We start from the raw sequence: 12,185 nt of genomic DNA on the forward strand, positions 1-12,185 counted from the left end.
CAGCCTGGGGTCCTCTCCCTCTGCCTCTGCCCCTCTGGTGCACACATGTGCACCCTCTCAAACACACAAATCAAAAAACAAACAAACAAAAAAGAGTGGACCCTCCAGTCCCAACCAAGCCTTCAAGTGACTGCAGCCTCATGATCAAAGTTCCGGCAACTGGCACAGGAACTCTCTGGAACGGATCAGCAATTGGGCGGTACCAGAACGTGCACACACATTCAGCAGCTCCAGCGGCTTCCTTCCTGTTCTCTCCTGCTCGAGTATGTGCCATTTCACACAGGTTCCTCGTACCTGCTGACTGCAAACCTTCATGCACCTTCCACTCTTAGCTACCTGTGGCTCCAGTGGGGACACTCCAGATGCTAAAAACCACCACAGAGATTGCTTTTTTCTATTCCATTCACGGGCTAAAATTCTCCTCAGAATTACCATATACTAAAACACGCTTACTATAAGCTGCACTGAACCGCTTCTCTCCAGAGCCTCCCATCCTCTCCGATACAGCTCTCATTTTGTCCTTTCTGGTGCAGAAGATCATCTCCCCATTTCGTAAACGAGGAAATGCGCGCCTGTTCACCTTCAGCCCTGACCCAGAAACACAATCGGCAAGCAACGGAGCGGGGGCTCCAGGCTAAGCAGCCTCCTCACACAATCCCGAATGGCCGAGACCAGCCATCTGTGACTCAGAACCAGTCTCGGCAGACGTCAGCCTTTATCATAAACACGCACAATTCTACCCCCGAACCCTGGCATGGCCAGACAGAACGGTGGTCCCGTGGGGAAAACACCGGGGACCGTACTTATCACGGTCATTCAACTTTCTGACGTTCTCGAGAGGGCGTTTCAAAGTATAAGGAATGCAGAGAAGTTGCAACTAAAACTAGATACGAGATCCTTTCACCACATTCGATTACATATACGTAACAATGCCACTAGTGCCACACTTGTCACCGGACAGTGCCCGGGCGGTAAGGCTGCGTGAACGCCCGAGCTCTGGACTGCCCTGCACAGCCACAGGACCCCAGCTCCTGGGGTGGTTTGGTTTTTGTTATTTTTTCTAGAGAGAAAGCACACGCGAGCAGGGAGGGGGCAGGAGGAGAGACTCTCAAGCAGACTCCCCACTGAGCGCAGAGCCCGACACAGGGCTCGATCTCAACCCAGATTATCACGATTGGAGCCAAAATCAAGAGCCAGCTGCTTAACTGACCGAGCCACCCACACGTCCCTCCTGGTCTTATTTTAAAGTAGCTTTAAAGAGCCACCAATAAACTGCTTATCCTACCTAAAACAGAAAAAAAACTCAAACTCAAATGTCCAACAAATGGAAGTGATTTTCATGCAGTTCACTTCCTCAATGAAATGCCACATCCAGGCACATAAAAGCCACGAAGATGAAATCTTAGTGCTTCAGAGAAGCAGACTAAGAAATGACAGGCTACAGATCTTAAGGGCAGTCCATAAAAATGTTTGCATGTGAAGAAACGCAGGAAAAGCCACATTTTTATGGGACTTGAGATTGTGAGTTTTCTTTAATAGGATATAAACTCAATCAGAGGAAAGGAAATAAAATGGCTCTTTACTAAGAACAGACTTAACTGTATTCTTCATTAGGATCATTAGGAAGATGCAGATGAAAACCATCTGTGAGGTTATCAGGGACCCAGAAGTGGGACCGGACCCCAGCAGGCACGGCTGGGCAGAAGCAGGCCTTCCCACCCGCCGCCGCGGGACACACAGTAGCTCGGCCTCTAAGGTTTCGGGGTGCGGGGGGAAGGGCAGAGGAGGGGCTGACCTTTATGCACCTTAGGAAACCACTGCACTTTGACACATCAGTTCTACCTCCAGGAATTTTTCCAATGAATTTAGGAGAACCAAGTGATGAACGCAAAGGCTGTGCACAGTGGCATTGTTACAAATAACATTCTTATCTTAGTGCATCCTCACGAACCTCGGACGCCTGGCTGCCAGCACCCTCGCTGAACCCCCTCTGGTGACAATGACCAGGAATCCTGATCACGAGCTGTTAGAAAGAGGGCGGCCCCACGTAGCCCGGTAGGGAACCATCTCCACGCTGTCCAGGGAGGGGGTGTGGGACACATGACCGTTGTTCACGGGGTCAAAGGAAGGGAAGAGAGAGGGAGGCGAAGGAGCAGCTCCAGAACAGCGAGCACCCCCCGCCTCCAGGGGACTGCACCTTTGTATTTCGAACCATATGCATACAGATTATGCAATAATTATCTATTAAGTTAACATCTCAAATGCATAGATTTCCACTGCCTTTGGTTGTTTAATTTTATGCACGGGCGAAGGGTGTGCTTGGGGTTTGCATGAAGCCATGGCCCGCCCCATGTCTCCCTGTCGGGCCCCCTGCTCCGCCTACCTTGCCAGCGCCTGGACCTTCAGGACGTGCCGCTCCTCCTGCTCAGCCACCTTCTTTTTCAAGGTGTCGACCTCCTGCCGCAGCGCCGCTGAATGCTCCATCTCCCCGTCCAGTAGGTTCCGCAAAGACCTGGGCAGAGGGACCATCTGTTCAGACACAGTCAGCAGAGCCCGCCACACCACGACACAGATTCATCTACGTCCGCACCCCTTTGTTTCCCATGAGGGTCTGCACAGCCCTCATTCCAGTCTGTCTTGTGGAAGGGGACCCAGAGACCCCGAAGTCTGCTCAAGAGCCTCTGAGTAAGAGCCAGGAGGTGGCCCAGGCTCTGTGCCTCCCCGCCCCATGGCCAATGAGCAGCGTCAGTCACAGGCAAACAAGCAGTGGAGAGACCCCCAGGCAAGCCCCTTTCAAGGTATCCCACCGCAAGGAGCGGCGCGTGAAAGGAGACCTTTTTGTCAAAGCCACGCAAGAAGAGACGGAACCAGGGCAGGGATGCCAGGGTCCCGTGAGCAGCAGCAGTGGACGGAGATGGAGGTCTCCTCTCATTTCCACTTCTACCCACCAAGCACACCGGCCTCCGGTCACAGCATCTCCAGGTGACACAAGCAGACGTAGCGTTCTATAGCCTTATCTGGTCTCACACCACAGGGATCCTGCTCTGTGTCATGTTTCGCAGTTAACCCTCCAAAACACATCCACTGGTCATCCTTGGTCTTGAAAAGCAGACAAGATGGCAGCTCTTCCAGAAAGAGCCGGAAGCTGCCACCGTGTGTGCCAAACATGGTTCGGACTTCCCGTTTACTTCTGGACCTCAAATGGCTCTTTCTAGAGAACATTTACTTACTCTGGGGCACCTACTTCCCAAATCTAGTGCACATATGCCAGGTGACATCAGGAGAGAGACAGAAGTGTGACTGTAAACTTGGTAGACACCCCCCCCCACCCCCAATCACTCACTCAACTCGAAGGCCCACATTCCTTCCAAGCTTTGAAAAACTCTCTTCTTGGGGCCTGGAACCCCAGGACACAAACGTGGTGCAATTATCTCCCCCATCGGTTAGGAGGAATTGACAGGCAGAACTATCGTTCTTTACAAGGTAAGATGGAACCCATGGCTTCTGCCAAGAGAGCAGCTCCAGCTGGAGCAAGGAAAAAGAATCCTGTGTTGTCTACAAGCCCTTCATTCAAAGTTTATTTTAGTTGGAAAATTGTGCTGTCTCAGATTTCTCTTTTAAAAAATTATCTTTGTTTTAGAAATCATGCTGTTTGTCTTTACATGTTTCCATTAAGGACGAGGAAGAAGCTTGTCAAGCACGGCCCAAAATAAGGTTTAAAAAAGACAATCATGATTGCCCGTCACCATGGACACTTAATTCCAGCTCTGAGGCAAAGAGTAAGAAAGCAACATGACGACATGCCCACAGGCACATGCGCGCCCGTTGCTAACCCCCAGGGAGGCAGGGCGATCAGGCTCACGGAAGCTACAACCGCAGGCAAATCCCTCCACCAACAGCCCTAGTCAGTCGAGAAGCTCCCGTTGAAGGCAGCCAGATGGGAGCAGCATAGCTAGTGCGGGGCAGAGAGCTACCACTGTCTTCAACGGGGAACCCAGCACAATAAAGCCCTTCACCTTCTCACGGTCTGTAACTGGGCTTCTTCTGAACACGCCAAAAAGAAGCGAAATGCCATCTTGCCCTAGGTATCCCTGATTTGAGGAAACTAAGTATCTGAGTGCCTGCGACATGGTAAGAAGATAGGCCCTCAGATAAAAGGTTATTCTGAGGATGCCTGGGTGGCTCAGTGGGTTAAAGCCTCTGCCTTCGGCTCAAGTCATGATCTCAGGGTCCTGGGATCGAGTCCTGCATTGGGCTCTCTGCTCGGCAGGGAGCCTGCTTCTCTCTCTCTCTGCCTGCCTCTCTGCCTACTTACGATCCCTCTCTGTCAAATAAATAAATAAAATCTTTAAAAAAAAAAAAAAAAGGTTACTCCGAAGACTGCTTGGGGGCGGGGGGGTGGGGGCTAGAGGGGCATTCACAGGAAGCTAGCTAACAGGTATTGGGGGGAGAGGTCTTTGTGAGGTGGTGAGAACGTTCTAGAAGAGGACCCTGGTGATGGCTGCACGTCTGCTGACACTGAACTGTACCCTTTAAACAGGTCAATTATATAACGTGTGAATTATATCTCAAAGTCCCTTTCTAAAGAAAGATGTTGGAGAGTACTGCTTTACCAAATTCTTATTGTGTTGTAAGGCAGAGCCACGACTGTGAGGTTTTCAGTCCCTGCCAGTCCTCAAGTGGTACATCCCACATAAACAGAGAGCACTGGTCACAACCCTGTCAAAGCAAAATTTCCTGCATCCGTGAGACTCTGTCCCAGAGCTGTTGAGTCCAAGAGACTCCTCCTGGAGCCTGAAAAGTCAGCAAGTACCTGTTCTCTTCTTCCAGCTCGTCCTTCCTATTCATCATGGCCACAATAGCTTGTCGCAGTTCACCTGAGGGAAGAAAGAATGTCGAGATTCATCAGCAGATCCCACCTGTTTCACTGTCCCCCTCACCGAGCTGGTTTATGTGCTATTTAGGGCAGGCTGTCTAGCCAAGTTCCCTTTCTCTGTCAAAATTAATCCCTGTGCTGTCTCCAAGACCCAAAGGGGGCAGCGCATCCCCTCCTAGCCACACGAAGCGGGAGGGCCGGGCAGAGGGAGGAGCGTGGAGGGCTCTCCTCAGGCAGCACACTCCACTGCCAGGCCTCTGCGGGAGGGAGCGCTCACCACCCACACGCATGAGCCTTGTGACACATGTGTGTCATGCCCCCTCCTGGGGTCACCAGGCATCGCCAGCCCCTCTGCCTGGCCTCAACTGCAGTGACAGCAGCTTCTGACCAGAGGCCGTCCTCAGAGACTCTCCGGAATGATTTTAACTGCACTGTTTTGACCCTAACCACAAATCGCTGGATTTCATGGTCAGAACCTGTCTTTTCTTATGTTCACGCCCAACGTCCAGTCTGATAAAACGCTGCTCTTTCATTCTGGCCCAGCTGTAAAGGCACACCGTCCAGGAAGCCCTCCGTGACTTCCCCACCCCTCACAAACGGCAGAATGTGCAATAATGAACCACCTTTCTCTTACTATTAGCTTATAACTCCTTAAAGGTACACTACAGGTCAGGCACCTTGGGTCCCCAGAAGTCCAGCACGTTGGGTGCTTGGTGCTTGGTTCACGGACAATGAGCAACGCAAACTATTCACACCCAACTACAAAACCACAGAAACTAACAGCAGGAGCAACAGCTGCCCTGTAACGAGCACCTTTGACGTGCAAACTCTCAGTACCTGACTAGTCTTGTGTCAGTTTTCACGACCACAGGATGAGGACACTCAGTACAGAGCAGAAACCCACACTGGGATAAGGCCATAGGGTCTAAAGTCACCTTCCAAGCCCTAAAGCCAAGAATGGTGGAAAAGGCCTTTGGCAGGACCAAGAGCCAGAGAGAAGTCGCTTTAGTGGGGAGCTGGGAGGGGCAGCAGCTTCCACTCCAGGGCCGGGGGCAGGGATCTATGAAGAGCTGCCATCAACAGGCTCCCCGGCTGGGCAGATCCAACTTCAAGCCCCAGCACAGCCACTTCCTGCCTGGTGACCTCAAGCGGGCTTCCATCTCTGCCAAAATTCAGAGGGGCATTAACGCCACATTCCTTGCAGAGGAATTCAGGAGGCAATCCGAGTTCCCGGCCTGGCAGACACACCACAGCAAATGCAGAGAAGGGGTTCAGCGTCCTGAATTTTAAAACCTAGGACCCGGGTTCAAATTCTGACTCTGCAGCTGGTTAACTCTGGGCAAGTTACCCACCCTCTCTGAACATCAGCTCCCTGTCTACAAAATGGAGTCCCGATAGTCACTAGTTCATACAAGCGTCCTGAGGATTCCTTCTGTAATACGGAAGCGAGGTGCTTAGAAAAGGCCCGGCACATAGTCAACACTCAACATGTTACCTGTTACTGTAATTAGCGGCACTTCCTTCAACAGCAGGGGACAGCAAGAGGGGGACGAGGTAGCAGTGACGACCCAAGCAGGAGTTGGTTCAATCAAGCACATTTTCAGGAGTTAGGAGATTTTACAGAGTTCCTGTGTACCTCAACCTTGGGAAATAAAAGTTTTTTTAAAGGGGTCTAAGCCCTAGAGCAGCAAACTAGGTAATAGAACTTTCTTAAGTGTCTACCAAGATCACCATGGACAACGTGGGAAATCAGACCCAAAGACTGAGGTGTCACTTGGAAGAGACGGAGCGGCTGGGTTCTAGGGACACAGCATGAAGGGATCCCAGATACTGCCCCTCATGACAGCTAAAAACTGTGTGTTCCACGGGGGGAAAGACAACTAGGAGGAGGCAGCAGTCCCCAGAAAGTCCCAGAAAACATGAATGTTCTTCCAGCCAAAAGTCACAGTCACTGAAATGAGAGAGCTGGGCCACAGGCTCACCCTGAAGGGACCCCGACCACACCACCCAGGGGCCACCCATGAGAAGACAGTGCGATGACCAAGGCTGAGCTCACCACCGTGACACCAGGAACCAGAAGGATAAACGAGGCTGGGAGACGATCTCTCTGGCCTTTCCTGGACCACCACCACTGCACATTCACAGTCACAATAACACAGGAAATGCCCCAAGTTGGCAGCGACCCACGAGCAAACGCTCGGGACAGACCTTACTTTCACATGCGTGCACCTGGCTGACTTTTCTCGGGCAGCACAGCCAGCGGTAACACCGGGGTTGGTTTTCACAGATCACATAAACATGCTATTTCTCTGAGCACCGGTGACACGCCAGCAGAGGCACTCCCTAACTTGTAATTTTTTCTCCTCTCCCCGGCACCGCACATCTCCTTACCGTTTTAGTCTCTATCACCTTCTTCCTCTTTATCACCTGCCACAACACACGTTTCAAGTGACAAAAGAGCAGCCTCTGCGCAGTGCGGCCTCTGCTGAGCCTGGCTGAGCCGGGGTCTCCCTCGCCCCAGGCTGAAGGCAGAGGACCGTCCACCTCAAAACCAGTTCCCTGCTTGGCTTCAGAGACCCAACAAGCAAATCTGACCAAGTGCGCAAAAGAATATTCACCGTAGGAAATTGATCTGGGATAAAGAGCAGCATTTCCAATCACTGTGGAAAGGGTGAATTTGTCCATAAATGTCACCATTTGGGGAGCAAGAAACAAGACGTACATCCCCGCTTCTGTTATGTACCCAAATAAATATCCAATGGAATCATTTAACTATGAAAGGCGGCCCTAAAACACTAGAAGTATGGGAACAAACATTTATGCCATCTTGCAACAGAGGCCTTGACATGAAAGCAAGTACATGAACGAAATTCTATTCGGTTTGGTTTGTTTTTTCCAACTTCTGCCCATAGAGGGCCCATGTAACGAGAAAACTAATCCAGGAAACTTGACCCTGTTCAGGGGCATCCAACAGAGCAGGAAAAAGACACAGGTTTCCCTCTTCAGATCCCAGACCACTCAAGTTCCCTTCTGGGACCCTGGTCAACCCCTCAGCCGCCACACTGCTGCTCACCGGCGGCCTCACAGGGCAGGGCAGAGACGACAGCGTTTTCCTGGAATGCAGCCACACTCACCCGTTTTCGTAGGGTCTACGGCTGCTTCTGCATGACAAGAGCAGAGCTGAGCTGTCGCGACCGGAATGGAGGGTCCCATCGCATCGCCTGAAGTATCTGCCATCTGGCCCTTTACAGAAAAGGTTTGAGGGGCGTCTGGGTGGCTCAGTGGGTTAAAGCCTCTGCCTTCGGCTCAGGTCATGATTCCAGGGTCCTGGGATCGAGCCCTGCATCCTGCTTTCTGCTCAGCGGGGAGCCTGCTTCCCCCCTTTCTCTCTGCCTGCCTCTCTGCCTACTTGTGATCTCTGTCAAATAAATAAATAAAATCTTTAAAAAGAAAAGAAAAGGTTTGCCTGACTTAGGAGGACATCCCGACACTCTGCCCTCCGCTCCCCCACTGGCAGCCTCCTCCAGTCCAGGGCTGGAGGTAGGGGTCTGGGGTTAGGTAGGGGACCCATGGGACACTCACGCCCGGCCGTGGAGCTCATTGGCCAGACTGCAGGCAGACTGTCGTCCAGGCTTCAGGAGAGGTGAGCCGGCAGGGGAGCAGCTGCTGCCTCAGACACTCTGGGGATGTCCTCGGCCTTGCCACTGGTCCCCCCAGCTGTCCCTGTTCAGCCTCCTGCCCTGGATCTTCTTCATCTGCCTCCAGGGGTTCCCCAGGGGCGGCTGCGTCTACACCCAGGGCTCAACCACCGCTTGCCCCCCACGGATGTCCAACACTCCAGCACGAAGTCACCGGCCCCTCGTGTGGTTCGCACACTGGCACCCTGACTGGCTCCCGCCCTCCTCCCTGCTTTGTCTGCCACACGGCGGACCCACTCCCCTTCTTTCATGCCTCTGGGTCTTGGCACAGGCTGTCCTGAGGGACTCGGAGCCTCCTTCGGGTAGCGGCCAGGGATCACCTCCTCTGTGAGACCCTCCCCCACCTCTGTGAGACCCTCCCCCACCAGCAGGGGCGGCCAAAGAGCCAGGAGGCCCGCCCAGTCGTACTCCTACCCCTGCTTGGGACTCTGCCCACAGAGGCCTCCAGTTGCAGCCACGGAGACATTGGGTGGCTGCTTACCTTCAAATGAGCCCATCAGAGGGAATTCTCCAGAAGTCTGGAATAGGCCAGTTTCTGACTAAAAATAAAGGGGCGGGGGAAGTAGGTAGGAGCAATGCATCTGGCCAAGAACAAACGAATCTAAGTTGTTCCACCAAGACCCATGTGCTAAAAGCTGAGCTGAGGACAGCTGGCCAGGCCTCGGACAAAGGAGCAAACAGACACGGGGGCAGAAGTCTGCCAAAGAGAAGAGCCAGTAAAACCCATCCAGGCAAACCTAGGGCAGAGAAAATGCAGAGTTTCGCAAAGGCGCTGGTGTCTGAAGTGTCAGACATGAGCCTTGGAACCCTGCCACCTGACACTGGGGCAGAGTCACAGAGAAACCCAAACTCTAAGAAGAATCCTTATGGTTTCGGTAAATTTACCATTGGCTGACTTGGTCTCTAAGTGCACAAATGTAGTAGCCAAGACCATTCAGAGAGACTTGCAGAAACCACAAAGCCACAGGAATAACACGGGCATGGAGGAAGGGCCACCCCAGCTCCCGCCTGACTCCAGGGCCCTAGGAGCCCCTGCTAACCCGCCCTTGCATCCCAAACCTCCGCCATCCCAACTCTGCACAGCCAACCAAGCCACCAAGACCGGCCTTTCCCTAAAGTCTCATCACACCTTATCCATACCAGCCTGAAAACAGCAAAGCCCCCACATAGCCCAGAGCAGGGGAGGGGCGGCCAGAAGCAGGGCCCCCCCCCAACGGTGCCTGCCCCTGTCCACAGTACACCCAAGATCTTAAGAATGAGTGAAAGGTGGGATGAATTCACGAGCAATTGGTTCCCACGGCTGCCCATCTCCAGGAACCGAGTATGGGATGGGCCAGGTAGAAACATCAACTGCGTTTTGTAAGTTCAAGACCTCCCCAGAAAACACTAACCACCGTAGTCACAGCTGTAATTTTCTGCCCCAGGGATGGGAATTCAGGATCGAACCCAGTTTTTTCCACTGGGTCTTGGGAATTGAAGGGAGGGCACAGATACTTCGATCACCACCAGGACCCAAAATCGGACCCTCCCCCTCCTCCTCCGGCACATGTATCCACCCTCGCAAACCCCAGATTTCAAACAGAGCAGGGACCAACCCAGAGGCAGACACACAGTACAGAGAACACCCTTCACACAAGGATGACGGGAGTCAGAGGCCCCGATGTCAAGTACGGGGGCAGGGACGGTGGCGGGAGGGGGAGCACTTGCCCATGCTCAGCCACTGAAGGCCCTGGGCATCCGGGGGAATGATCTTAAGATTAATTTTGCCAAAGGAGTCAAAGATAATTTTAAGAGGGAGCAAACGCAAGCAATAGGATAACTAAACGCTGTCTGTCGGGACGTATGGGTGCAGACGCGCGCACGCTCTCCCATATACGTAGATCTGTATGATAATTATTTGCCTTTATATAGCAGCTCTTCCCAAAGACCTCAAAGAGCCTTTACAAATGCTCCCCTGGGGCCCATACTCAGTTATATTTAAAGAGAGCTCACGAGGGCACAGACACAGAAATAAATAATATGCTTCTATGGCTATATACTTAACCTACACCGTCATTTTTCAAACTTAACTTACTGCTTTTTATATCTTTTTCTGCCTACCCACTCCCGCTCATCTCCAGGAGAAAGGATAAACTATATCGAGCTCCTCCGTAACTTCTATAATCCATCCGGCCCTTGTTGCCTTTTGTTCTGTTTCCGGCCTCCCCCTCTCCCCTGTCAACCCAGGGTTCCTACTTTGCAATTTGTTAAGACTGGGGGCGGGGGTGGGGGGGGGATGCCCCCAGACGTATTGCCAGGGCTCGGAGGGCCAGCAGGGACCCCACAGCATCTCCCGTGTGCCCAGCCAGAACACAGCACGCTCTATCCACAATCTCCTGGAATTCTCGCCACCTCCAGAGAACCAAGGCCTATTATACCAATTCCCTGAATGGGGAAACAAAGGCCCAAGAAAAGGCACCTGCCACAGGCCACAGAGCCTGGACCCAATCAGACAAGGCCCAACCCTGGCCAGCAGACTGGGAAGCGTGTCCCCAGTCTGCACTGGCAGCAGCAGGCCGAGCTGGCCCGCAGGACGGAGCACACCCAAGACTCACGCCCCCCACATAGGGCCTCCGCTCCCCCGACCTCTGCCTACTAGGGGAAAAAAAAATAAGTCAGGAATCTGATTAAAATCTCGACCCCACCCCACCCTTAACAGGGTTTCTACATCATCCCGAGAAAAGAGAAAGGTTTGAGGAACCCATGGGAACAAAATGAGAAATACAGTCACAAGGGGAAGAAAAACACAACAACGATCAAGTTCTAGATCTTCGTCACCTTCTCCATGTGAAATGTGGGGGTTCTCTCTCATTTGTGTACGCACACACACATTCTTACACACACACGGTGTATTTACAGTGACTTCAATACGAACTTTAAGGCAAGCGTCCCCAAAGCAAATGCAGACGGGGCCCTACGAGTAATGGCAGTGAACACACCGCAGTGTGGGGCCAGCGGGAGGAGGGGAGACCACGGCCCAGCAAGGCAGCAGCCCCTGCCTCCAGGCCACCATCCCAGGATACCACCATTTCTGACTTGTCAAGAGAAGCCAGCAACCACGTTTTCACATACATCAGATTTTAAATGCAGCTGACAAGGCTCTCCCCAAGCAGGCCCAACACACGACGGCTACGGGTCACCACTCTGTGACCCCCGCTGCAAAGCTAGAACCCCTGACCGCCATTAGCAGGCAAACTGCCTAAGTAGGGCACGTCCGTAGAGCCATTAAAATAAAAAAATAAAGTTTAAAAAAAAAAAAAAGGTCTCCTAGAGATGGTCAGAAGTAAGGAGTTGGAAGGGGACAGAAGAGGAGCTGAACCCCCCCAGAAACTCCCCAGGAACCTCAAAGTGATCGACTTTGAAACCAACAAGAGTCCTAGTGCCCCCATCGCTCACCACCCAGCCATACCTGGACAAGACAGCACCAGAGCACACACCACCAGTCACGGGAGGAGTGACTCGGCCGGTGGGGAGGGAAGGGTCTCCCAAGAAAACAGTAAGGGCAAAGGCAGGAACAAAAGAACAGTCTGTACATAAAGGTAAGAAGATCAAAACCGCTGCTGTCGCCTTGC

At 52.6% G+C, this 12,185-nt stretch overlaps 1 protein-coding gene across 3 annotated transcripts in view; it reads right to left on the bottom strand.

Annotated features, from left to right (window-relative positions):
- The window catches only part of LOC111156281 (sorting nexin 29), a 475,698-nt gene that overhangs the window by 351,020 nt on the left and 112,493 nt on the right, over positions 1 to 12,185 (bottom strand). For all 3 annotated transcript variants that reach the window (XM_022517058.1, XM_022517057.1, XM_022517059.1), the window contains 2 exons: positions 4,814 to 4,877; positions 2,384 to 2,512 (listed from right to left, as the gene is read on the bottom strand). In XM_022517058.1, the coding sequence (XP_022372766.1) occupies positions 2,384 to 2,512; positions 4,814 to 4,877 (193 nt within the window). The remainder of the gene's footprint in view (positions 1 to 2,383; positions 2,513 to 4,813; positions 4,878 to 12,185) is intronic.

The sequence above is a fragment of the Enhydra lutris genome, unplaced genomic scaffold, assembly GCF_002288905.1.
Source record: "Enhydra lutris kenyoni isolate GAN:26980312 unplaced genomic scaffold, ASM228890v2 scaffoldscaffold45, whole genome shotgun sequence".
Classification (NCBI taxonomy): domain Eukaryota; kingdom Metazoa; phylum Chordata; class Mammalia; order Carnivora; family Mustelidae; genus Enhydra; species Enhydra lutris.